This window comes from Pristiophorus japonicus, chromosome 4 (assembly GCF_044704955.1).
Source record: "Pristiophorus japonicus isolate sPriJap1 chromosome 4, sPriJap1.hap1, whole genome shotgun sequence".
In the NCBI taxonomy this organism is placed as follows: domain Eukaryota; kingdom Metazoa; phylum Chordata; class Chondrichthyes; family Pristiophoridae; genus Pristiophorus; species Pristiophorus japonicus.
The window spans coordinates 46,988,401-47,016,282 of NC_091980.1; the positions used below are offsets into that span (position 1 = coordinate 46,988,401).

Sequence of the window (27,882 nt, forward strand, 5' to 3'; positions counted from 1 at the left end):
AAGCAATCAAACAGAGCCTTAAACAAGTCACAGAAGGCTCACTCCAAACCCACCTGTCCCGAGTACTGCTCAGCTACCGCCGAGACCCCACTCGCTCACGGGTGCCCCCGGCTGAGCTACTCATGAGAAGGACACTTAAAACCAGATTCTCACTGGTTCACCCCAACCTGCATGATCAGGTAGAGAGCAGCGGCAGCAACAAAATGTAAACGATGATCGCGCCACTGTGTCACGGGAAATTGATCTGAATGACCCTGTGTATGTGCTAAATTATGGACATGGTCCCAAGTGGATCACAGGCACGGTGATAGCTGAAGAAGGGAGTAGGGTGCTTGTAGTCAAACTAGACAATGGATAATTTTGCAGAAAGCACCTGGACCAAACGAGGCTGCAGTTCACAGACTGTCCTGAACAATTCACAGCAGCCACCACCTTTTTCAAGCCCACAACACACACCCAAAGGATCAACGACATCACGCCGGACCAGGAAATCAAATCCATCACGCCCAGCAAGGCCAGGCTCACCCAGCAGCCCTGCAGTGCCAACAACACGCCAGCCCAGCGATGGCACAGGCAACACACCAGAACAGACAATTTGTACCGAGGCGGTCCACCAGGGAAAGAGAGGCTCCCGACTGCCTCACCTTGTAAATAGTTTTCACTTTGACTTTGGTGGGGCAGTGATGTTGTGTATCTGTAAAGCATGCACTCCCATGTTCCGCCACCAGGGAGCGCATCCCCTGAAGTCCCAAGGGATCCCAGCATCCCTTGGGAGCACTGTATATAAGCCGGCCCCTAAGGCCTCTTCCTCACTCTGGAGTGTCTTAATAAAGACTGAGATCACTGTTACTTCAACCTCCCTGAGTGCAGTCTCACCTGTGTTAGGAACACAATAGGCATGAGGGCAAATTGAAGAGAAACTGGAGAATGACATGGATACAGGGCTAGGATGGGTGGTGGGAGGCGAGCTTTAGGGGAGGTTTGGCTTAGTGGGCAGGGGATAGATGAGGAAGCAGTAGCGACCACTTGAAAGGATTGTCTCAGTCTTCGTGACTAAAATCCACAAACCCCTAGAATTTATTGAAAGTAAAGGGAGCAGGGATTTAAGGACTCATCTGATCACATAGAAAATAAACTTTGCTCAGTAGGGTGATCCTGGAGTAGTGGATGATTTTGGTAGAGGAGAGTGAGGCCTGCTCGAGCTTGATTTGGCTTAGCCTGTTACGTGCCAGATTTCTTCAAGTCAATATCCCTTGGACATGAGAGAGTCAAGATGGTGGTCATAACAAGGAGATGACCGTGATGGGAAAGAGTAAAGGTCTTGCTGCAGGTGAAGGCTATACAGGCCCCGCTGAAAAAATTTTCATCGCAATTCCCCCAATATCGGTGTAACTGGTCCAAAAGATTGCTTTTTTTTTAGCGCACACAGTGTTCAGTGCAACTCAGGATTCCGCGATCTTTTGCATTAGTTTTAAAAGCAGGCCCCACCCACAAAACTGGCCATTCCATGGAATTAATCACCATTGGGAGTTTCCGCTAATTGCGCTCATTTGCAGGCCTTTGGGAGGCTCCAAAAATTAAGCTGGATCTTTTGCGTGGAAGGACATTAATTGGTACGTTTTGAAAGGTTTTGAATTAATTTTCTTTTACATTTCCAAGAAACTGACTACTCTAGCCCAATCTAACTAGAAAATATTTTTGTATATTTTTTTCATGTCCTTTTCAGTAATTTTAAATCGGGTTACTTACAGGTGGTGGACACTGAATAAAAATGTTTATTTTTTGTGACAAACCAATTTTCAGTTATGTCAATCAAACTTTACCAAGTTTGGTAAATATGTCGAGGAATATTTTTTAAAGCAATAAAGTGTTTTAAAGCACTGCCCAAATGTGCTGGTTCATGGCAGATTTTGTGTTCGGCAATATGCAAATGAGTTTGAGAGGAAACCCTGGTGGGGTGGGGGAAGGCGGAAGAAAAACACTTTTGAAAATGGGTGCAATTTGTGCCGGAATTGGCAATTGCACACACAGATTTAGGCAATCTCTGCTTGACTGGCAGTAGACATTATATAAATGGTGCAGTGTGAAACTAGGTGTGGAAAAAGATTGAGCCAGGGTTTGCACTCCTGAGCACTGTCCAGTGCCCCTGCTGGAAGAGGAAGGTGGGTCACTGACTGTTGATGGCAACATTGGGTCAGTTTTGATGTTTCCCGTGTAGAATACTTTGCTGACACTTAGTAAGATCACACATGCAGCACGGTTATTTGGAAGAAATAGCACAAACTGGCAGTTTTGTAGAACCAAAACTGAGCATGGCATGAGCGTTCAACAAAAGAGAAATTCCAATGAAAGGAAGAAATCATGTCATATAAATTTTTGTGTTTCTTCTATTCGACAAATTAAAATGACTTTTAACTTGAGATACTAAAGACGATAATTGATTTAGTTTTTTGGGCTAGATTTTCGGTTTGATGATTTCAGGTAATGGCGGTAGTGTGGTAAAGTTTGCTCCGGGGCACAGTTTGCACATCAGTCATCAAAATTGGCCAGCTGGGCCCTGAGTCTGGGGCGCAGCGCTAAGGGAGGCATTGTACCCCTCTCTTAGGGTGTTAGGCTGGCAGAGCATGAGATAAGAGTCGGCCCAGGTGCACTCCGAGAGGCCTGGGGAGAAAAACAGAACCTGATAAAAACACACAAAACCATAGCCCATGCCACCACAACGTAAATTGCTAAACAAATTAATCGAAAAAAACAATCACAATTACCTGAGGTTGGCATTACTGACCTCTCTGCAGCCACTACAGGTCAGACCACCCATATTTACAGGCGGGACTCAGAAAAACAGGCTGGTGTCGCACCCAGGGGCGTTGTACACCGGCGTAGCTCTCCCGGGTGGTGCTCTTCCACGCCGCCGTAAAACCCGCCCCGAAAACCCCTGCAGGCTGCTGGAGACTGACCGCCCACCCAAAAGAGAATATTTCATCACGCTCAGCAAAGATATATTCCAGTGAAAAAGAAAGACTCTAAGGGAAGGATGAACAATCCATGGCTAACTAAGGAAGTTAAAGATGAAAACAAAAGCATACAATGTTGCGAAGAATAGTGGTAGGTCAGAGGTTTGGGAAATTTTTAGAAGCTAGCAAAGGACAACCAAAAAAAACAATAAAGAGAGAGAAGATAGCTTATGAGAGTAAACTAGTAAGAACTATAAAAACCGAGCTTTTACAGGTATAGAAAAAGTAAGAGAATATCTAAAGTAAATGTTGGTCCCTGAGAGGATAAGACTGGAGAATTAATAAGGGGAAACAGGGAAATAGCAGAGACTTTTGAACAAATATTTTGTATCGGTCTTCACAGTAGAAGACACAAATAGCATCCCAATAATTGTTAATCAAGGGGCTATAGGGAGGCGGGGGAGGAACTTAAAACAATCACTATCACTGTCACTAGAGCGAAAGTACTAGGCAAACTAATGGGACTAAAGTGGACAAGTCCCCTCGACCTGATGGCCCGCATCCTAGGATCTTAAGAGGTGACTGCAGAGACAGTGGATGCATTGGTTGTAATCTACCAAAATTACCTGGATTCTGGAGAGGCCCTATTGGACCGGAAAACCGCAAATGCAACACCCCTATTTAAGAAAGGAGAGAGACAGAAAGCAGGAAATTATAGAGCAGTTAGCCTAACATCTGTCATTGGGAAAATGCTGGATTCCATCATTAAGGAAGTAGTAGCAGGACATTTCAAAAATCATAATGTAGTCAAGCAGAGTTAGCATGGCTTTATGAAAGGGAAATCATGTTTGACAAATTTGCTGGAGTTCTTTGAGGATGTAACGAGCAGGGTGGAAAGAGGGGAACCAGTAGATGTCGTGTATTTGGATTTCCAGAAGACATTCGATAAGGTGCTGTATAAAAGGTTACTGCACAAGATAAGAGCTCAAAGGCTTGGGGGTAATATATTACGATGGATAGAGGATTGGCTTACTAACAGAAAGCAGAGAGTCGTGATAAATAGGTAATTTTCAGGTTGGCAAATTATAGCTGGTGGGCTGCCACTGGGATCACTGCTGGGGCCTCAACTATTTACAATATATATTAATGACTTGGATGAAGGGACCAAGTGCAATGTAACCAAATCTGCTGATGATACAAAGATAGGTGGGAAAGCAAATTGTCAGGAGGAGACAAAGAATCTAAAAAGAGATATAGATAGACTCAGTGAGTGGGCAGAAATTTGGCAGATGGTGTATAATGTGGGAAAAAGTGAGGTTATCCACTTTGGTTGGAAAAATAAAAAAGCAAATCATTATTTAAATGGGGAGAGATTACAAAATGCTGCAGTCCAGAGGGATCTGGGGATCCTTGTACATGAAACACAAAAAATGAGTATGCAGGCACAACAAGTAATTAGGAAGGCAAATGGAATATTGCCCTTTATTGCGGGGGGGGATAGAGTAAAAAGGTAGCGAAGTCCTGCTACAACTGTACAGGCTATTGGTAAGACCATACCTGGAGTACTGTATACAATTTTTATCTCCTTATCTAAGGATGGATATATTTGCATTGGAGGCAGTTCAGAGAAGGTTCACAAGGTTCATTCCTGAGATGAAAGGCTTGTCATATGAGAAAGGTTGAGCAGGTTGGGCCTATACTGATTGGAGTTTAGAAGACTTCGAGGTGATCGTATTGAAACATATAAGATTCTGAGGGGGCTTGACTGGTTGGATGCAGAGAGGATGTTCCCCCTCATGGGGGAATCTAGAACTAGGGAGCATAGTTTTAGAATAAGGGGTTGCCCATTTAAAATGGAAATGCGGAGGAATTTATTTTCTCTGAGGGTCGTGAATCTTTGGAATTTGCTACGTCAGAGAGTTGTGGAGGCTGGAATATTGAGTTTATTTAAGGTGGAGATAGACAGATTTTTGAAAGATTAGGGAGTTGAAGGTTATGGGGAGTGGGCAGGGAAGTGGAGCTGAGTCTATGATCAGATCAGCCATGATCTTATTGAATGGCGGAGCAGGCTCGAGTGGCCAAATGGCCTACTCCTGCTCCTATTTATTATGTTTTTATGTAAGAGCTCACCTTCTCCATCGCCGCCCCTCCAGGGCAAAAAATAAAGCACTAATGACTGGAAAATCCGCCCCTAAAAAGCTTTTAGTTGTTTCCCTTTAGTTGACCAGTGAGCTTTTTTCTGGCTGAACTGATTTTGTTTCCAACCACACATTTCACATAACGCAGCTGTGGCGTGTCATATGCCTCAGAACTGTCCAGGATGCCTGTGCGTGTGTGTGAGACACATCTGATGGTGATTGTATTTCTGTAGGTGAGCAAGGGTAATTATCTTAAGAATAATAGGCGGTGCACTGGGAGGAATGGCGAAGGAAATCTCGCACTGGCCTTTAGAAATTCAGTACTGTGAGGATCCAGATTACGTGGAAATATGTTGGTAAAAACTGTCCACTGGTCTGATTAGAATGAAAAAAAAATAGAAAATGCTGGAAATACTCAGAAGGTCAGGCAGCATATGTGGAGAGAGAAACAAAGTTAGTGTTTCAGGTTAATGGCCTTTCATCACAATTGGAAAAAAGTTAGAGATGTAGCTGAACTTGGCCAAGGTGGGCATTCTTGGAAGAGACGTTGCAGTAAAAAAAGTTGCCTGACCTGAGTATTTCCAGCATTTTCTGTTTTTATTTCAGATTCTAGCATCCGCAGTATTTTGATTTGGATGAGTTAGCTTCTAGTTTTGCTGAAATGCATTTCTCTTCACTTTCTTTTTAAAAACTAAGTTGAAAAGTTTCCAGGTGCTTGAATGCTGTGTGATGCATAGGTAATATTTTTGAAAAAAAAGGAAGTTACATAGTGCTATGTGGTGTAACACTGCCAGACATGAGTAGCATGCAGTGTCCACTAACTCTCAGGAATCGCTCTCAAATAGCAAGAAATATTTAAAATATTAATGAGACTTTTAAGTTCTAGTTGATATTTATGCTCTGTTGTGTGAGAGGAAAAGAGTGTTCGAAGACCAGGCCCTCAAATCTACCACCAAGCTCATGGTCTACAGGGCCGTAGTAATCCCCGCCCTCCTGTGTGGCTCAGAGAAATGGACCATGTGCAGTAGATATGTCAAGTAACTGGAGAAATACCACCAAGAATGCCTCTGCAAGATCCTACAAATCCCCTGGGAGGACAGATGCACCGACATTAGTGTCTTCGACCAGGCCAACATCCCCAGCATTGAAGCACTAACCACACTTGATCAGCTCCGCTGGGCAGGCCACATTGTCCGCATGCCCGACTCGAGACTCCCAAAGCAAGCGCTCTACTCGGAACTCCTTCATGGCAAATGAGCCAAACGTGGACAGAGGAATCATTACAAGGACACCCTCAAAGCCTCCCTGATAAAGTGCAACATATCCATTGACACCTGGGAGTCCCTGGCCTAAGTGGAGGAAGTGCATCCGGGAGGGTGCTGTCCGCCTCGAGTCTCATCGCCGAGTGCACGCAGAAAACAAGCGCAGGCAGCGGAAAGAATGGCGGCAAACCTGTCCCACCCACCCTTACCCTCAACAATTGCCTGTCCCACCTGTGGCAGGGACTGTGGCTCTCGTGTTGGACTGTTCAGCCACCAGGACTCATTCAAAGAGTGGAAGCAAGTCTTCCTTGATTCCGAGGGACTGCCTATGATGATGTTAGATATTAGATACATATTCAATATTCTGATTCTAATTGTATTTTGTGTGTTTTTAATTTTGTTCAGGTCTTGAGTGATGGTGAATACAAAACGTGGGCTAGTTTAAGGCATGAAGCAGAGACCAGTATTGACCGCAGAGAACCATTGATTCTGGAGACAGCACTACGTCTGGAAACAAATTTAAAGTTATTGGGTAATTACTATGATTTTCATTAAACGCATGGATCGAAACTGCTAATGGTTTGGTTCAACAATTGTATTTGTATTAGCCAATCTTACAAAGGCTGATAAATGCAAGAGTGACTTCAGTGAAATACTATGTTTTATTTTGTGTAACCAACCCGCAGCCAATGACATCTAATTCTGCTGCCACAGAAAACCCCCTGGAATTGTGACACTAATGTAGATTTGCGTACCTTAAGAATCATTTTTTTTTACCTAGTCAAACCAGTCCATACAGACAATAGTGTAATTTTTGCCAATGTCAGGCAGCATAGGGTACAATTCCAACTGTAAATGAATGAAAAGAGGTGATCGTATCGAAACCAAAAAGATAATGAGAGGGCTCGACAAATTGGATGCAGAGAGGATATTTCCAGATAGGGGAAACTAAAACCAGGGGGCATAGTCTCAGAATAAGAGCTGTCCATTTAAAGCTGAGGAGAAATTTCTTCTGAGGGTTGTAAATCTATGGAATTCTCTGCCCCAGAGAGCTGTGGAGGCTGGGTCATTGAATATATGTAAGGTGGAGATAGACAGATTTTTGAGCAATAAGGGAATGAAGGGTTATGGGGAGTGGACAGGGAAGTGGAGCTGAGCGCAAGATCAGATCAGCCATGATCTTATTGAATGGCGGAGTAGGCTCGAGGGGCCAAATGGCCTACTCCTACTCCTATTTCTTATGTTATTTTGTAAACTTCAGTGGAATAAACTTATTCCTGAAAATAGAAACCCGTTCATCTAACAAAACTTAGGATGAGTGCATTGCGAACTCTTTTGATTTATTGCAGCATGTCACAGAATTTGTTAAGTTCTAATGCAAATTTTCAGTGGTCCTAAGAATGCATTCTTCCCTAATATGTTCCTATGAGGAATGGATGTAGCAGACATTTGTCTCATCACTTTATTAGACATTGTAAATCCAGTTGTTTTGTTCTTTAGTTTCACTTAACATCAAGATTACTCAGTAGTAAAGCAGTCAAGTCCTAAATTAATCAGTGCTGAAATACTATTCAAGTGTTTTTTTTTAATTTCATGCCTTTACAAAAATTAAGTGAACTGTGGTGTTTGAGGTGTCAGCACCAGTGACTGCCAGATTGGATAAAATTTCTTCTTCGTTGTACCAACTAGATGGGTTAGCCCAATCTCAAATGTACTTCTACCAGTATCCCTTCTTCAGTTTCAATAACAGTGACCATTGGCTGATTGAGAGAACTAATATCCTTCTCAATGAGATTAGCCTCCAATCTGTATCCCCTTTATCCTCTAAAAAGAGCGCCTAGTCTTCCAGAAAAAAAATATACAACCATTTTAAACCAGATGCTGAATTCTACATAATCTCGTTCAAATAATGAAATGGCAATTGAATATTTTGGGATATCACTTGGATTACATAGGATATATGGCATAGCAACAGGCCATTCGACCCAACCAATCCATGCTGCCGTTTATGCAGCACTCGAGCTTCCTCCTGGTCTTTCCTCATCTAAATCTATCAGCATAACCCTCTATTCCCTTCTCCCTCATATGCTTGTCTAGCCTCCCTTTAAATGCCTCTATACTATTCGCTGCAATCACTCCCTGTGGTAGCGAGTTCCACATTCTCACCACTCTTTGGGTAAAGAAGTTTCTTCTGAATTCCCTATCAGATTTCTTGGTGATTATCTTATATTGATGGCCGCTAATTATGCTCTTCCCCACAAGTGGAAATATTTGCTCTGTATCCACTCTATAATTTTAAAAATCTCTCTGAGCTCACCCATCAGCTGCCTTATTTCAAGAGAAAAGAGACCCAGCCTGTTCATCCTTTCCTGATATGTATACCCTCGCATTTCTGGTATCATTTTTGTAAATCTTTTCTGCCCCCTCTCCAGTGCCTCTATATCCTTTTTATAATATGGTAATCAGAACAGTACACAGTGTGGTCTAACCAAGGTTCAGTGTTGGTTGCTCAAGGAACTTCGGCTCCAAGTTGATGAGCTGGAGTCTGCGCTTTAGGCACTTCAAAACATCAGGGAGGGGGAGAGTTACCTGGACGTGGTGTTCCAGCAGAGAGTTGCACACCATAAGTTAAATAATTCAAATTTGGTCCATGGTCAGGGACAGGATGGTGTGACTACGAGTGGGGATCCAGAATGTAGTGACTGAGGAGCCTCATCCCTTTATCTTGTCCAACAGATTTGAGGCTCTAGTTCCCTGTGTGGACGAGGGCAGGGACTGCAGGGAGGATGAGCAAACTGACCACAGCACCGTGGTTCAGGGGGCCATTCATGTTGGGGGAGTAAAAAGAAATGTTGTAGTGGTAGGGGACAGTATAGTTAGGGGGAGAGATACTGTTCTCTGCAGCCGAGAGCATGAGTCCCAAAGAACATAAATGTTATGTTCAGAATAACTCGACAAGACTGTATACTGTAAGCTCAAACTGTTGTGACCTTGGTCTCTTTAATGTAACTCCAGAGTGAGGAAGCATCATGGTAGACTGCCTTTTATACCTGCTTGCTCGGGGTGTGCAGGTGACTCTTGGGTCTCCAACAGGTGTGCCCCCTGGTGGAAAGTTTTACACACTAGTAAGGTTTACACACATAACATCACTTCCCCCCCAAAAGTCTTAGATACAAGTTATTTACAAGTTGAGGCGATCTGGGGCTCTACGTTCCCGGGTTGATCGCCTGAGTTGAAGTCCTGGCATGGGTGAGTTGGTCGGATCATTGCTGCACTGCCGCGCGGCTGGTCTGATCGGACTGTCGGGCATGGTGGGTTCAACCTCATGGTTGACAGCGAGGTTGATTGCTGGTTGGGTGTGTGTTGATGGATCAATGATGGTAATGTCCTCTTCAAACTGTTCTTGGTTGTCAGTGAATTGCAGTTTGGTCTGATCCAAATGCTTTCTGCACGTTTGTCCATTCAGAAGTTTGACAACAAACACTCTATTCCCCTCGGCTAAAACAGTGTCAGCAACCCATTTGGGACCATGTCCGTAATTAAGAACAAACACCGGGTCATTAACCTCAATGTCACTCAATACAGCCGCGTAATCGTGGTACATGTTATGCCGGTGACGCCGGGTTTCTACATGATCACTGAGATCTGGGTGGACTAAGGAGAGCCTGGTTTTGAGTGCTCTCTTCATTAACAATTCTGCAGGGGGAACCCCGGTAAATGAGTGGAGTCACGTCCAATAGCTGAGCAGAACCTAAGGTAACCGGGTCTACAGGGAACCGTCCATCACACATTTCAAGCTCTGCTTGATCGTTTGGACTGCCCGTTCCGCTTGACCATTGAATGCGGGCATAACCAGGGCAGACCTGACATCCTTGATGCCATTGCGGATCATGAACTCGTTGAATTCTGAGTTGATGAAACATGGTCCATTGTCACTAACAAGAACGTCGGGCGAACATGGCCCGGAGGCTTTCAGTGGTGGCAGTGGACGTACATGATGACATCATTATACATTCAATCCGTTTAGAGTAAGCGTCCACAGGTCTCTCTGTACTGCAGCACTTCGCAATTGTTCTCCATTTAAATTATAATTTGCTTTTTGTATTATTTCTGCCAAAGTGGATAACCTCACATTTTCCCCCATTATACTCCATCTGCCAATTTTTTGTCCACTCACTTAGCCTGTCTGTATCCCTTTGCAGATTTTTTGTATCCTCACCTATTTGCTTTCCCACCCATCTTTGCATCATCAGTAAATTTGGCAACATTACATTTGGTCCCTTCATCCAAATCATTAATATAGAAGGCTGAGTATCCTGCCCGGTGCCAGGGTTAAGGACATCTCCTCTGGGCTGGAGAGGAACTTGGAATGGGAGGGGAAAAATTCAGTTGTCTTGGTCCACGTAGGTACCAACGATGTAGGTAGGACAAAGAAAGAGGTTCTGCTGAGGGAGTAATAGCAGCGAGGGGTTAAATTAAAAAGCAGAACCACAAAGGTAATAATCTCTGGATTGCTAACTGAGCAACGAGCAAATTTGCATAGAGTAAATCAGATTAGAGAGATGATTCAAAGATTGGTGTGGGAGAAATTGGTTTTGGTTCTTAGGGCACTGGCACCAATACTGGGGTAAGAGGGTTCTGTTGGGACGGTCTTCATTTGAACCAGGCTGGGACCAGTGTTCTGGCGGATCGATTAAGTAGGGCTGTAGATAGGGCTTTAAACTTAATAGTGAGGGTGAGGGTGCTGAACCATCCATGGTTATCTAAGAAAGTAAAGGATGGTATCAAATTGAAAATAAAGGCATACAATGTTGTAAAGAATAGAGGAAGGCCAAAGGATTGGGAAATTTGTAGAAATCAGCAAAGGAAACTAAAAATATAATTAAGAGAGAGAAAATAGCTTACGAGAGTAAATTAGCAAGACATATAAAAACAGACAGTAAGAGCTTCTATAAGTATATAAAAAGGAAGAGAGTAGTTAAAGTAAATGTTGGTCCCTTAGAGGATGAAACTTGGAAATTAATAATAGGAAACAGGGAAATGGAAGAGACTTTGAACAAATATTTTGTATCAGTTTTCATGGTAGAAAACACTAAAAGCATCCCATTAATTGAAAATCAAGGTGCTATTGGGAGGGGGGAGCTTAAAATAATCACTATCACTAGAGAAAAAGTACTAGTCAAACTAATGGGCCCAAAGGTCGACAAGTCCCCTGGACCTGATGGCCTGCATCCTAGGATCTTAAAAGAATTGGCTGCAGAGATAGTGGATGCATTGGTTATAATCTACCAAAATTCCCTGGATTCTGTAGAGGTCCCAGCGGACTGGAAAACCGCAAATATAATGCCCCTATTTAAGAAAGGAGGGAGACAGGAAAGTATAGTCCAGTTAGCCTAACATCTGTCATTTGGAAAATGCTGGAATCTATTATTAAGGAAGTGGTAGCAAGACATTTAGAAATCATAATACAGTAAAACAGAGGCAGCATGGTTTTATGAAAGGGAAATCCTGTTTGACACATTTTCTGGAGTGTTTTGAGGATGTAACAAGCAGGGTCGATAAAGGGGAACCTGTAGATGTGTATTTGGATTTCCAGAAGGCATTCAATCAGGCGCCACATGAAAGGTTACAGCACAAGATAAAAGTTCACGGGGTTGGGGGTAATATCTTAGCATGGATAGAGGATTGGCTAACTAACAGAAAACAGAGAGTCGGGATAAGTGGGTCATTTTCAGGTTGGCAAACTGTAACTAGTGGGGTGCCACTGGGATTGGTGCTGGGGCCTCAACTATTTACAATCTATATCAATGATCTGGATGAAGGGACCGAGTGTAATGTAGCCAAATTCTCTGGTGATACAAAAATAGGTAGGAAAGCAAATTGTCTAGGGGACACAAAGAATCTGCAAAGGGGTATAGATAGGCTAAGTGAGTGGGCAAAAATCTGGCAGATGGAATATAATGTGGGGAAATGTGAGGTTATACACTTTGGTCAGAAACATAATAGAGCAAATTATTATTTAAATGGGGAGAGATTACAAAATGCTGAGGTACTGCGGGACCTGGGGGACCTTGTACATGAAACACAAAAAGTTAACATGCAGGTACATCAAGTAACAAGGACGGCCTTTATTGTAAGGGGGATAGAGTATAAAAGTAGGGAAGTCCTGCTACAACTGTACAGGGCAATGGTGAGACCACACCTCGGATACTGTGTACAATTTTGGTATCCTTATTTAAGGAGGGATATATTTGCATTGGAGGCAGTTCAGAGAAGGTTCACAAGGTTGATTCCTGAGATGAAGGGTTTGTCTTATGAAGAAAGGTTGAACAGGTTGGGCCTAAACTCATTGGAGTTTAGAAGAAAGAGAGGGGATCTTATTGAAACGTATAAGATTTTGAAGGGGCTTGAATGGGTAGATGCAGAGAGTATGTTTCTCCTCGTGGGGGAATCTAGAACTAGGGACCATAATTTCAGAATAAGAGGTCACCCAATTAAAACAGAAATCTTCTCTGAGGGTCGTGAATCTTTCGAATTCTCTTCCCCAGAGAGCTGTGGAGGCTGGGTCATTGAATATATTTAAGGTGGAGATAGAAAGATTTTTGAATGATAAGGGAGTCAAGGGTTATGGGGAGCGGGCAGGGAAGTGGAGTTTAGGCTAAGATCAGATCAGCCATGATCTTATTAAATGGCGGAGCAGGCTCGAGTGGCCAAATGGCCTACTCCTGCTCCTATTTCTTATGTTCTTATGATCTTATTATGCTGTTTTAATATAACCTCACTACTTTTCAATTCTATATCGCTATATAAAAACCCTGGTGCTTAGTTTGCTATGTTAATGGCCTTGCTAACCTGTGTCGCAACTTTTAGTGATTTGTGTATTTGTACTCCGAGATCGCTTTGTTCTTCTACCGCACCTAAACTCATGACCTCCCTATACTCTTACCAAAATGTAATAGCTCATATTTATCTGTGTTGAATTTGATTTGCCAATTATATGCCCATTCTGCAAGTTTATTAATGTCCTCCTGTAATTTGTTGCAGTCCTCCTCAGTATTGACTATCCACCCCCGCACAAATTTTAAAATTGTGTTTTTGATTCCAAAGTCTAAATTATCAATATAAATTGTGAACAACAGTGGTCCCAGCACTGATCCTTGTCGAACACCACTGACCACCTTTTGGGCCCAAGTTTCGGGCCGCGCCTAGAACGGCGCAGCCCCGACCTGGACGCCCGTTTTTCGTGCCACAAAGTGCGGCAAAAAAAAACTTACAGATTCTCCGGCTCCCTGCTGGTCCTCTGGAGCCGGGCGCAGCGCAGCGCAGCACGAGCTATAGGGGGCGGAGCTAGGTCCCTGCGCTGAAAACAGTGCCGGGACCTCTGCACATGCGCGCTACAGTGGGCGTGCATGTGCAGTAGCTCCAGGCGCCCAAAACTGTGTGGGAGGGGCCCGAAGCACGCAGCCCTTAGCCCTGGCCGATTGGCCTCACTGGGGCTGCGTGCATGAGGCTGTCTCCCACGCCCAGCTCCTGCTTCCTCCCGACCCGACTCGACTCCCGCTTCCCTCCCGACCTGACTCGACTCCCGCTTCCCCCGCCCCTGACACCGACCCGACTCCCGCTTCCCCTCTTTCCCCCATACCCCCCACCCCCCCCGGACCGGACCCGACCCAACCTGACCTCCCTCCCCCCGCTCCCGACACGAAGTGAAACTGTTCTAACTGACTAGAACTGGAGCAAACTAAATGCCGATAATTTGAATTTCGAAGATACTCCGTTCTACGCCATTTGCTCCAAAATATCAGGAGCAACTGAGGCCGAAACTTGGGCCCTCTGTTGCTGTGACTAGCTACCTTTTACCCCTACTCTCTGCTTTCTGTCTTGAAGCCAGCTAGTTATCCATTCTGCTACTTTCCCCCTGACCCTGCATTCTCTGACCTTGTTCATCATCCATTCAAAAAATGCCACATTTAATTTAAACAGAATTAACTTTGTAGTTGTGTTTCTGATGAAATCATCTTTGTGCTGTTTTGAAGAATGAGTCCTGGAATGTGACATTTGCAGACTTAGTTGCCAGCACCCACCATTCTGATTTTTTTCATGAATACACAAGGATTAGGAAATTCCTATAAACTAGATGCATATAGTTAGACACAGCTGGTTTGTGACCTAATCAGCTCAGCAATGTGTCTATTCAAATCTGATGAGAATTGATTTACAGTACTTGAAGACATGAGCTTTTGGGGAGGTAATGAGATGGATCTCAAACAACAGTACGGTGGCAGTTAACTATGCCCTTGACAAATTATCAGCAGTATCTCCCAAATTTAAATCTATAAATATCCATCCATCAGATTGTAGCAATTATGCTGAGCATTTATTTTGGCTCTAACTGACAATAGTGAAGTGCAGAGGGCAGAAACCTTCCAAGCAGTTGGTGTGAGCCACTTATCGTTGCCATGAGCTACAGCACCATAGGAAGAGAAAAAGTGGGGTGTGAATAGCAAGTTCAGTCAACTGCACCACTCCAAAAATTGATTTGTAATAGTTCCTTACTTCTAGTACCAGAGAGGGCAGGAAGTGAAAATCTGGCATTATCTATGCTGTTGACGTGTCAGCCTTGAGTGATAGCGCACTCGCCTCTGAGTCAGAATGCTGTGGGTTCAAATCCCACTCCAGAGACTTGAGTACAAAATCTGGGCTAACACTTAAGTGCAGTACTGAGAAAGTGCTACACTGTCAGAAGTGCCATCTTTTGGATGAGACGTTAATCCGAGGCCCCGTCTTCCCCCTCAGGTGGGCGCAAAACATACTGTGGCACTATTTGAATTAGAGCAGGACCATTCTCTTGGTATTCTGGCCAACAGTTATTCCTAAACCAACACCTAAAACAGGTTATCTGGTCATTTATTTAATTGCTGTTTGTGGGACCTTGCTGTGCATAGATTGGCTCCTATGTTTCCTACATTACAACTGTGACTACACTTCAAAAATATTAATTTATAAAGCGTTTTGGAACATCTTGAGTCCATGCTGTATAAATGCAAGTCTTTTTTCCTATCATTCACCAATTTTTGAAAACCGTGATACACCATTGCTGGTTGCTGCCAGCAGGAAGTTCCACTTAGTTTGTTTTGAAGGACATACTGAAAATCTGAACTTTTAACAATAGACTTCGGTATTCATCTTTTAAAAGGACTTTAAAGCTTCCACTGGCCTTGATGGCACAGCCAGTTCCTTTACCTCCCCTTTGCCCAATTCAAAGTGAAAAGTTGTGATCCATCCATTAGAGTGCACATTACATCTTTTAGTATTACTATACAACAGTGACTACACATTGAAAAAATATAGTAATCTCCGGATTACTCCCGGTGCCACGAGTTGGTGAGTACAAAAATAGAAGGATAGAACAGGTAAATGCGTGGCTGGAGAGATGGTGCAGGAGGGAGGGCTTTAGATTCCTGAGGTATTGGGACCACTTTTGGGGAAGGTGGGACCTGTACAAGCCGGACAGGTTGCACCTCAACAGAGCTGGGACCAATATCTTTGCCGGGCGGGGGGGTGAGGGGTTTGCTAGTGCTATTGGGGAGGGTTTAAACTAGCCTGGCAGGGAGATGGGAACCTGAGAATAGGTTCAGTAGGGAGGGAAGTTTCCAGCAAAAATGAAGAAAGTGAATTTGAAGGACAGAGGAAACAAGGGCTAGAAAGTAGTTAACAAGGAAGTTTGGCTGTACTAAATGGTATATACTTCAATAAAAGGAGTATACCGAATAAGGCAGATGAGTTGAGAGCACAGATTGACAATTGGGTATACGATTTTATAGCTATTACAGAGCCATGGCTCAACGAGGGGCAGGTATGACAGCTCAATATTCCTTGTTACAGGATTTTCAGACGGGATAGAGGGAAGGGTAAAAAGGAGCGGTGGTCGCGGTATTGATTAAAGAAACTATGACAGCTGTGAGGAGGGATGATATGTTAGAGGGGACATCAAACAAGGCCATATGGGTCAAACTGAACAACAAAAAAGGGGTGGCAGTGTACTATAGACCCCCAAACAGTGAGAGGTAGATAGAAGAGCAAATATATAGGCAAATTTCTGGAAGTCCAAAAACTATAGGGCAGTATTAGTAGGGGATTTCAACTCTCCTAATATTAACTGGGACAAAATTAGTGTGAATGGTATAAAGGGTGCAGAATTCCTAAAATGCATTCAGGAGAACCATTTTAGCCAGTATGTAGCAAGCCCAACATGGTAGGGAGTGGTTTTGGATTTAGTTTTAGAGGATGAAGCTGGGTAGGTGGAAGGGCTATCAGTGGGAGAGCATTTAGGTGCTAGTGACCATAATTCAGTCAGATTTGAGATAGTTATGGAAAAGGACAAGGATAGATCAGGAATTAAAGTTCTAAATTGGGGGAAAGCCAATTTTGCTAAACTGAGAGATAATTTAGCCGTGGACTGGAAACATCTACTTGAAGATAAAACAGTGTCAGAGCAGTGGGAGGCATTCAAGAAGGAGATCCAAAGGGTTCAGACCGAATTTGTGCCCTTAAAGAAAAAGGGTGGGACTAACAAATCTAGAGCCTCTTAGATGTCGAGGGACATACAGGGTAGAATAAAAAAAAGGAAGATTATGACAGATAACGCGAGCTAAATACTGCAGAATCTCTAGAGGAGTATAGAAAGTGCAGGGGTGAAATTAAAAAGGATATTAGGAAAGCAAAGAGAGAGCATGGAAATTTATTGGCAAGTAAAAGCAAGGAAAACCCAAAGATGTTTTATAAATATATTAAGAGCAAGAGGATAACTAAAGAAAATTTAGGGCCTATTAGAGACCATGAGGGTAATCTGTGTGTGGAGCGGGAGATGTGGTTATGGTTCTTAATGAATACTTTACATCTGTTTTCACAAAAGAAAGGGGCGATGCAGACATTGCTATCGGGAAGGAGGAGTGTGAAATATTAGATTAAATAAACATAGTGAGAGAGGAAGTTGTTAAGTCCTGACTCTAATGTACTGACTTACACGAGACACATGCTGAAGTCAAGGTCACTCAGGACCTGCACCTTTAATTGCAGCTCTCCAGTGCTGCACTTGCCTGAGACTTCCCTTTATATACCACAGTGGGACAGGTATGGAGTGCCTCCTGCAAGTGCACCCCTGGTGGTAAGGTATGCTTATTGTTACAGGTCATATCCAGTTACAGTCATGTACAGCATGGTAAGATACAGTTATATACAGTATTGTGAGATACATGACATCACCCTCCCCCAAGGTTTTATTGCCTTTATAGATTCAGTGTCTCGGGTGGTCTGCGCTCTCGCATGGAGCATCTTAGTTATGGTTCAGTTGTTTGCCTTGGTGCCTGTTTTTCGTTCGGTGTGATTGCTGGTATCTCGCCTGGGCTGTCTGTTTCGTTCGGTGTGATTGCTGGTATCTCGCCTGGGCTGTCTGTTGAGACTGCCCTTTCCTCAGGTTGTTCCACCTGCCTGTCCACCAGGTGTGGTGTGATTTCCACATTGTAGTCTGCCTCTGGTTCTTCAGTGTTATCAGTGAATCTACTTTTTACTTGGTCTGCATGCCTCCGGCAGGTTTGGCCATTGTCCATTTGTACAACCAGTAGCCTGTTTCCCTCTTTGTCTGTTACTGTCTCTGCAAGCCATTTGGGACCCCGGCCATAGTTTAGCACAAACACCTTGTCCCCTATCTCATTCCACCTCCCCCTCGAATTTCGGTCATGTTACTCAGTTAGCTTTTGACGCTTAGCCTCAACAATTTGATGCATGTCTGGGAGGATTAATGAGAGCCTGGTCTTTAAGGTTCGTTTCATTAGTAGTTGCACGGGGGGAACCCCAGTCAACGAATGCGGACGAGATCTGTATGCCAGCAGCAGTCACGACAGGCAGCTCTGCAGCATGGGACCTTGGATTCTGAGCATGCTTTGTTTAATGATCTGCACTGCTCGCTCCGCCTGGCCATTGGAGGCTGGCTTGAAAGGTGTCGTCTTAACGTGATTTATACCATGGTCAACTATAAAATCGTGAAATTCTGCACTGGTGAAGCATGGATCATTATCACTGACCAATATGTCAGGAATGCCGTGCGTTGCAAACATGTTCTAAGGCTCTCCACAGTGGTGGAGGTGGTGCTCGAATTTAAAATGGTGCACTCGATCCATTTTGAAAATGCATCAACGACTACGAGGAACATTTTACCCATGAATGGGCCCGCATAGTCTACATGCACCCGCGACCACGGTTTGGTGGGCCAGGGCCAGGGGCTGAGGGGGGCCTCCCTGGGGCATTACTGAGTTGGGCACAAATGGTGCACCGACGGACACAGAGCTCCAAGTCCGCGTCTGGTGGCCTGGCATTGACATGAAATCTGGCTATGGCCTTCTTAAGGACGATCCCCGGGTGCTCGCGATGGAGCTCCCGAACAAACGCCTCCCTGCCTCGTGAGGGCATAACTACTCGGCTGCCCCACTTCAGGCAGTCTGCCTGTAGTGAGAGTTCATGCATGCGCCTATGGAAGGGTTTGACCTCCTCGGGGCAGGCATCGCGAGCCTCTGCCCAGTCACCGGTTAAAACGCATCTTTTAACTAGAGATAACGTAGGGTCGCTCGTCGTCCAGGCTCTGATTTGGCGAGCCGTCATGGGCGAACCTGTGGATTCAAAGGCATTGATTGCCATGACCATCTCACAGTCCTGTGGTCGCCAGGGGTAGCCTGCTAAGCGCGTGGGCACAGCTGTCTGTGCCTGGTCTGTGCCTTATCGTGTAGTCGTAAGCCGCCAGCATGAGTGCCCACCGCTGAATGCGCGCCAAGGCATTGGCGTTGATTGCCTTGCACTCGGATAGTAGGGATGTGAGGGGTTTGTGGTCGGTTTCTAACGCAAACTTGGCCCCGAAAAGTTATTGGTGCATCTTTTTGACACCGTACATGCACGCGAGCGCCTCCTTCTCAACCATACCGTACCCGCGCTCCGCCCGTGAAAGTGACCTGGAGGAATAAACAACGGGCTGCAATTTACCCGCATCATTGACATGCTGTAAAACACACCTGACCCCGTACGCTGATGCATCACACGTAAGGAGTAACTTTTTACCTGGGTCAAAAAAGGCTTGGAACATAGAAGGTTGCGTGCCTTATTGAAGGCGTGTTCTTGGGCGTCCCCCAAAACCAATCGCACCCCTTTCTGAATAGCACGTGGAGAGGCTCCAGCAGCATGCTCAAGTTCTACATAAAGTTCCCAAAGTAATTGAGTAGCCCGAGAAAGGCACGCAGTTCCAAGACATTCGGGGCCTGGGTGCGAGGCGAATCACTTCGGTTTTGGATTCAGTTGGGCGGATTCCATCAGCGGCAATCCTTCTGCCCAAAAATTCAACCTTAGGCGCGAGAAACAGACACTTAGATTTCTTAACTCTTAGGCCTATCCGATCCAATCGACTTAGTACTTCCTCAAGATTGCGGAGATGAGAGTCGGTGTCCCTGCTCGTGATGAGTATGTCATCTTGAAACACAACCATCCCCGGGATGGACTTGAGCAGACTTTCCATGTTGCGCTGGAATATAGCAGCTGCTGACCTGATGCTGAATGGGCATCGATTGTACACAAAAAGGCCTCGATGTGTGTTGATGGTGGTGAGTAGCTTAGACTCTTGGGTCAGTTCTTGCGTCATATACGCAAATGTGAGATCAAGTTTCGAGAAAAGTTTTCCTCCAGCCACCGTGGCAAATAGGTCCTCCGCTCTGGGCAGTGGGTATTGGTCCTGTAGGGAGACTCTGTTTGTGGTAGACTTGTAATCCCCACAGATTCGCACGGATCCATCAGGCTTCATGACGGGGACAATGGGGCTTGCCCAGTTACTGAATTCCACGGGAGAAATTATGCTTTCCCGTAGAAGCCGGTCCAGTTCGCTTTCAATCTTTTCCCCCATCACATAAGGCACAGCTCTAGCCTTGTGATGGACCGGTCTGGCATTCTGAGTGATGCAGATTCTAACTTTAGCCCCTTTGAAGGTGCCCACACCTGGCTAAACGAGATGTTCAAAACGGTTTAGAACTGTTGAGCAGGAGGTCTGTTCCTCTGAAGACATGGCGTGAACATCATCCCATTTCCAAATAAATTCTGCTAGCCAGCTTCTCCCCAATAGGTCGGTGCACCATCCCTTTGTGTGACTGAGACTGGGACGATTTCTTTAGTATAGGTCCTTAGTTTGGTGTCGATCTTTGTGAGTTTTGGTCTGTTGCTTTTGTGCGGCCACAGCTGTTCAAATTGTTGAACGCTCATGAGGGATTGACTGGCCCCCATGTCCAGTTCCATGTTGACGGGTATCCCGTTGAGTAGAACCTTCATCATAATTGGAGGCGTCTTGGTGTAAGAAGAGTGGACATTGATCGTGTTAACCCGCTGTACCTTGGTGTCCCGTGCACTGTTCCAACCGTCTTCTGGTCCACTTTCCGACCCTTTCGATTCGTATACCAGCCGAGCTGCTGTTTTTCTGCACATGCGAGCCAGATGCCCTGTGTAGTTGCAGTTTCTGCAAATGGCATGCTGAAATCGACACACACTGGCTAAGTGCCTTCCCCCACATCTCCAACACAGACCGTTTCCATTGTTTCCGAAGGATGAGCTGCGTCTGGCTGATCTCCGTTGTTGATTGCTCGCATTGTGGATTGATGAGGTGTGATCGGCCGTTCATGTGGCCCTTGATTTTGATGGCTTCTGGCGCCACTGTCTGCTGTTGAAGGCCTGTTCTCCTGCCTTTGTCTGTGTGTGGGGGTAGCGATTTGTTTCACAATGTGAACTCCTTGTTCCGATGCCTCGTTGGTTGTCATACCCGAAGTATAGATCAGCCTCGTTTTTTCTTCGCCTGCCAAGAACGTCTGTGCAACCAGTGCTGCTGCCTCTAGAGTCAAGTTTTTAGTCTCTATAAGCTTTCGGAATATGCCTGCGTGGCCTATTCCTTCAATAAAAAAAGTCTCTCAGTACTTCTCTCCTTAGTTCATTGGGGAACTCACATAAACTAGCCAGCCTCCGAAGTTCCGCCACGAAGTCGGGTATGCTTTGGCCCACACAGCATCTGTAGTTGTAGAACCTGTGTCTGACCATGTGTAGGCTGCTCGCTGGCTTCAGGTGGTCTCTCACCAGTGTGCTCAACTCCACAAATTACTTGCTTGCTGGTTTTTCGGGTGCCAGCAGGTATTTCATTAAAGTGTATGTTTTCGAACCACAGCTGGTCAAGAGATGGGCTCTTCTCTTGCCTGCCTTATCATTGCCCAGCCAGTCTTTGGTCACAAAGCTTTGCTGGAGCCTTTCTATAAAGTCATCCCAATTGTCTCCAGCATTGTATTTCTCATCTGAGCTGTTGGTAGCCATTCTGTGGATTCTGTGATCCCGTAACTTGTCGCCACTGTTAAGTCCTGACTCTAAAGTACTGACTTACACCAGACATATGCTAACGTCAAGGTCACTCAGGACCTGCAACTTTAATTCCAGCTCTCCAGTGCTGCACTTGCCTGAGACTTCCCTTTATATACATCAGTGGGACAGGTATGGAGTGTCTCCTGCAAGTGCACCCCTGGTGGTATGGTATGCTTATTGTTACAGGTCATATCCAGTTATAGTCATGTATAGCATGGTAAGATACAGTTATATACAGTAATGTGAGATACATGACAGAAGTGTTAAGGGGTTTAGCAGCTTTGAAAGTAGATAAGTCCCCAGGCCCGGATGAAATGTATCCCAGGCTGTTAAGTGAAGCAAAAGAGGAAATAGCAGAGGCTTTGATCATCATTTTCCAATCCTCTCTGGCTTCAGGTGTGGTACTAGAGGACTGCTAATGTGGTATCTTTGTTTAAGAAGGGAGAAAGGGATAGACTGCATAATTACAGACTAGTCAGCCTAACCTCAGTGGTGGGAAAATTATTGGAAAGAATTCTGAAGGACAGGATAAATCTTCATTTAGAAAGACACGGATTAATCAAGGACAGTCAGCGTGGATTTGTTAAAGGAAGGTCGTGTCTGACTAACATGAATGTATTTTTTGAGGAGGTAACAAGGAGGGTCGATGAGGGTAGTGCATTTAATGTACTGTAAATGGATTTTATCAAGGCTTTTGATCGGGTCCCATATGGCAGACTGGTCACAAAATAAATGTCCATTGGATCCAAAATTGGTTCAGAGGCATGAGGTAAATCGTAATGGTTGATGGATTTTTTTGTGATTAGAAGGCTGTTTCCAATGGGGTTATGCAGGGCTCAGTACTAGATCCCTTGCTTTTTGTGGTATACATCAATGATCTAGACTTGAATATAGGGGGTATGATTAAGAAGTTTGCAGATGATACTAAAATCGGCTGTGTTGACAATGAAGAAGAAAGCTGTAGACTGCAGGAAGATTTCAATCAACTGGTCAGATGGGCAGAACAGTGGCAAATGAAATTCAATTCGGAGAATGTGAGGTAATGCATTTGGGGAAGGCTATCATCATAGGCAGTCCCTCGAAATCGAGGAAGACTTGCTTCCACTCTAAAAGTGAGTTCTCAGGTGACTGTACAGTCCAATACAGGAATGACAGTCTCTATCACAGGTGGGACAGACAGTGGTTGAAGGAAAGGGAGTGTGAGTGGGGAGTCTGGTTTGCTGCATGCTCCTTCTGCTGTCTACGCTTGGGTTGTGCATGCTCTCGGCAATGAGACTCAAGGTGCTCAGCGCTCTTGCTCCACTTACGGCGGTCTTAAGCCAGGGATTCCCAGGTGCCAGTGGGGATGTTGCACTTTATCAAGGAAGCTTTGAGGTTGTCCTTGAAATGTTTCCTCTGCCCACCTGGGGCTCGCTTGCCGTGTAGGAGTTCCAAGTAGAGCGCTTGCTTTAGGAGTCTCGTGTCGGGCATGCGGGCAATGTGGCCCACCCAACGGAGCTGGTCGAGTGTGGTCAGTGCTTCGATGCTGGGGATGTTGGCCTGATCAAGAACACTGCCATTGGTGCGTCTATTCTCCCAGTGATCTTGCGGAGGCAGCACTGGTGGTACTTCTCCAGCGCTTTGAGGTGTCTATTGAATATGGTCCACGTCTCTGATCCATATAGGAGGGTGGGTATTACTACTGCCCTGTAGACCATAAGCTTGGTGCCAGATTTGAGGTCCTGGTCTTCAAACACTCTCTTCCTCAGGCGACCGAAGGCGGCGCTGGCACACTGGACCTCGTCGTCGATGTCTGCCCTTGCTGATAGTAGGCTCCCGACTAGTAGGTCATGACATGCGAGGGTTCTTCACCGTAGTTAAGTCCACCTACGCCCCAAGCATGCAAGGCCCCATCCCACTGCTGGCCAAAAACCGGGAGACACTCATTAAGGACACCGAGGCAGTCAGTGTCAACTGGAAGGAGAACTTCAAAGATCTCCTTAATCGAGACCCTGCCTTTGACAGGAGTGTCCTCGACTACATCTCAGCAAAAACCCAGCCCTGCATGAGGTAGAAAAGGCTATCCATCAGCTCAAAAACAATAAGGGAGGGCTGACGAGGAAAGGGAATGCACATTAAATGGTTGGCCACTGAGAAGTGTGGAGGAACAAAGGGAACTTGGAATGCATGTCCACAAATCCTTGAAGGTAGCAGGCCAGGTAGATAATGTGGTTATAAGACTTAACTTTATTAGCCAAGGCATAGAATACCAGAGCAGGGGAGTTATGCTTGAACCGTTTTTAAACACTAGTTAGGCCACAGCTAGAGTACTGCATGCAGTTCTGGTCACCGCATTACAGGAAGGATGTGATTGCACTGGAGAGGCTACAGAGGAGATTTACGAGGATGTTGCCGGGAGTGGAGAATCTTAGCTATGAGGACAGATTGGATAGACTGGGTTCGTTTTCCTTGGAACAGAGGAGGCTGAGGGGAAACCTCATTGAGGTGTATAAAATTATGAGGGGCCTAGATATAGTGGATAGAAAGGGCCTATTTCCCTTAGCAGAAGGGCCAACAACCAGGGGGCATAAATTTAATGTAATTGGTAGAAGGTTTAGAAGGTATTTGAGGGGAAATTTCTTCACCCAGAGTGTTGTGGAGGTCTGGAGCTCGCTGCCTGAAAGGGTGGTAGAGGCAGAAACCCTCATCACATTTAAAAGGTACTTGGATGTGCACTTGAAGTGCTGTAACCTGCAGGGCTACAGATCTAGAGCTAGAAAGTGGGATTAGACTGGATAGCCTATTGTTGGCCGGCACGGACATGATGGGCTGAAATGGCCTCCTTCTGTGCTGTAAATTTCTATGATTGTATGAAAAAAGGAAGTACTTTATTGGCTGCAAAGCAGTTTGTGACATCATGAGGTTGTGGAATGTGCTATATAAATGCAAGTCTTTTCTTTCTTTAGTATGCAATATAATTAATTAGTTGCTGGATGAGACCCGAAATTTTATTAATACTAAAAATCCTGCATTAACTGTTTTACTTGCCAGGTCCAGTTGAACAGAAAACTTTTGTAATATGTAGTTTATTTATTTTTGTAATGAAAGGTGCAACAGGTATCGAGGATCATCTGCAAGATGGAGTGCCAGACACCATTGAAGCTCTTCGTGAAGCTGGCATATTGACCTGGGTCCTAACAGGAGATAAACAGGAAACTGCTGTTAATATTGCCTATGCGTGTAAGCTTCTGAATTCAAAGGACTTTATCTTCACTCTAAATAGTGAAAACCAGGTGAGTGCAAGGAATAATTACATTATTTCTACTAAATTGAAGTATGAAAATTCCTCATAGATCGAAATGATGTAGAGAGGTTTAGTGGTTGTGATTCTCTTTCAGACTCACTTCCTTAGTCCTTTGGGCTTTTTTATATATAAATGTTTCGAACAAATTAAAAAAGTTAATAAGCAATGTGTAAGAAGGCAACAACATGAGGCATCCTGGTGATCTCATAACCACAAGAGGAAAGCTTAATGGGATATTGAAAACCGAGGGCTTTGCTGCAATTAGAAAGGTTTATTTTCAAAATAGAGAGCATCTTCCAAAGCTGAAGTATCTGAATTGAACCAAATTTACGTATTTCCAGATTCCGAACTGATCCAAATAGGATCACTTCTGTCATGTATGTAACCTTTATGTAACAAGACTGCAATACTGTATATACGTAAGAAATGCACACCTTGACCACAGGGGGTGAACTTGTGGGAGACACTCCTCACCTGGTCACCCAGGTATATAAAGGGAGGTCCCACGCAGGGTCATCACTTCTTGTTCCTGTGAATAAAGGTTCAGGTCATGCAGTGACCTTGTCCATAGAATGTGCCTCGTGTGGATTTGTGGTATTGGACTTTACAATTTCATGTTCATAGTTTAATCTGGCACTCGTCACTAGGCGTGTTTTCATTTTGGGGAGGGGATGTTTGATGGTATAGCAGGATGTAGGCAGAGAGAACAGCAAGGACAGATGTTTCATGAACTTAAACCTGATAATCCCTGTGAGCACAAAAAGATTCAGAGAAAATTGTGCTGAGATGCTGTCGGGCAAGTCACAACATGTTGCTGTAATCAATGGTTAACTCTATTTTTAAAACTTCTCCTTGTCCACAAATTCTCTTTCTATCACTCCACCACCACTGTTTACTGGGATAAAGTTCTAAGGGCATTACATACCTTCTGATAACTCACCTAAGTAGCATTCTGCACATTTGATCCTGGATCATCAATTTGAGCAAGTGTATCAATTGTGAAAGGCATTTCAGTCGAGCCTGATGCTGTCCTCACTTGACAGCTACATCTGCACACCGCACAATCAGGGGCTAATTGTTCCAATCTTAACTCGGGCACTGATGCCAATGATAGCACCCCATATTCCTGCCCACCTAACACCAGCTAAATTGGACTAAATCACCCAGAAATTCCGGCCTCCGCGACTCCGAATGGAGTATCTACGCATCTAGGAAGGCCTTGGAAAAGCCGATTTTCAGCGCACAATGCGCATGCGCTGAAAACCAGCTTTTCACTTGACAGATCTCACGCATATCGGGAGCGAGGACATTTACAAGGGCAAGATTGCGGTATTTACCCATATCTTGCCCAGTAAATGTCCTCAAAACTCTTGCGCCTGATCAAAGCAGGCACATAGCCTACTTTTACAGGCGTAAGAGTCTTAAAACACACTTAAAACATAAAAAATAAAATTAAAAATACACATTTTATTTTTAAAAACTGTGCCCACTACGTTAAATTTATTTTAAACTATAATTTTTAAAAAAAATTTAAAAACTTGGAAAAAAAATTTTCTCTAAGATATTTATTAACTTTCATTTCAATTAATTTTAATTACGTGAGCTATGTTTTTTTATTTTTTAATTGGCGTATTGTGTTTGTTTTTTTTCTCAATTAATAACAATGAGAACTTGTAGATATGGAGTTCTCATTGATATTAATTGAGAATACTGTACCTGATTGGTTGAACACGTGACTGCAACTTCTGCGTGGGAACCTCGAGGACGGGAGCATGCTTCACAGCGTGGGGAAAAAAAGGCCTCCCCGCCGGAATCCCATGCTCCTCCCGGACCGCCAGGTACTTTTGGAAAATTCTCCGGTCAGAAGCAATTGCCTGCGGGAAGCTTCCGACCGGAATTTCAGGGCCGGTTTGTATGGATCAGCTATTTATCGCCTAGCCATCAGTGGAGACTAACTTTCATTTACATTTCTGCATAGAAAGGACAAAGTTTGAGGCAACAAAGTAACCTGACAGAAAATTCCATGGACAGGAAAAGCAATATTTGAAGGAATTTTGATTTTTTTTGTTGATGGTATTGACTACTTTTTTTGATTGACAGGGAGAAATTCATTATAGCCCAAGAATGGGCGGTAACTTTAGAAAAGTTTGAGATTTAGCAGCAGGTGCTAATGACTCACACCTTAAGCAAAATTAAGGCCTGGATTTTTGATTGATTTGCGCCCCATTTAGCACCTCGGCAGGCGCAAAAATGATTTTTTGGGGGTGAAAAATGAGGTGCGCAAGATTTTGCGCCCAGGCAGAACTTTCGGCAATGGGATTGCGGTGGCCCTAAAATTTACCCCCCGCACAGCCGCTGTTTTGATAACGTAAATCTTCCTGCATCACTGCGCTAGCGCCCTGGGCAGAACTTTCAAGCATTTCGCCCAATTTAGCGCCTGTCCAAGAACCCGCCAAGAAAAAAAGGTCGGACCCAGGGCGCGCCAGGCGCTAATGGCACCATCTTGAAAACGGAGGAAAAAGTTGGAGTTGTGAGTGATTAAAAGGATTGGGAGAAGAACGCTACGTTACTGCATACTTTTGATTGTGAAGTTTATGGGGGCCATGCCATGTCGGGAGACAGTAATCCTGGCTGCTATATTCATACGGCTTCAAGCTGGAAGGCAACTTATTGTTGATCATTTGCAACATAATCAAATAGGTCGCAGATTATGGGGAGGAGGCCTTACCCCCATCATTTACAGGGAACATTGCTCATACCTCCAGCTCTCTGAGGCACAGTGCGTTAGAAGGCTACGTTTCCGAAAGGAGCTGGTCACA

The 27,882-nt window shown here is 44.6% G+C and overlaps 1 protein-coding gene across 1 annotated transcript in view; it reads left to right on the forward strand.

The window, feature by feature from the left end:
* The window catches only part of atp10b (ATPase phospholipid transporting 10B), a 229,701-nt gene that overhangs the window by 154,038 nt on the left and 47,781 nt on the right, over window positions 1-27,882 (forward strand). Inside the window, exons 13-14 of the mRNA XM_070877209.1 lie at window positions 6,760-6,886; window positions 24,868-25,052. Coding sequence (XP_070733310.1) covers window positions 6,760-6,886; window positions 24,868-25,052 — 312 coding nt within the window. The remainder of the gene's footprint in view (window positions 1-6,759; window positions 6,887-24,867; window positions 25,053-27,882) is intronic.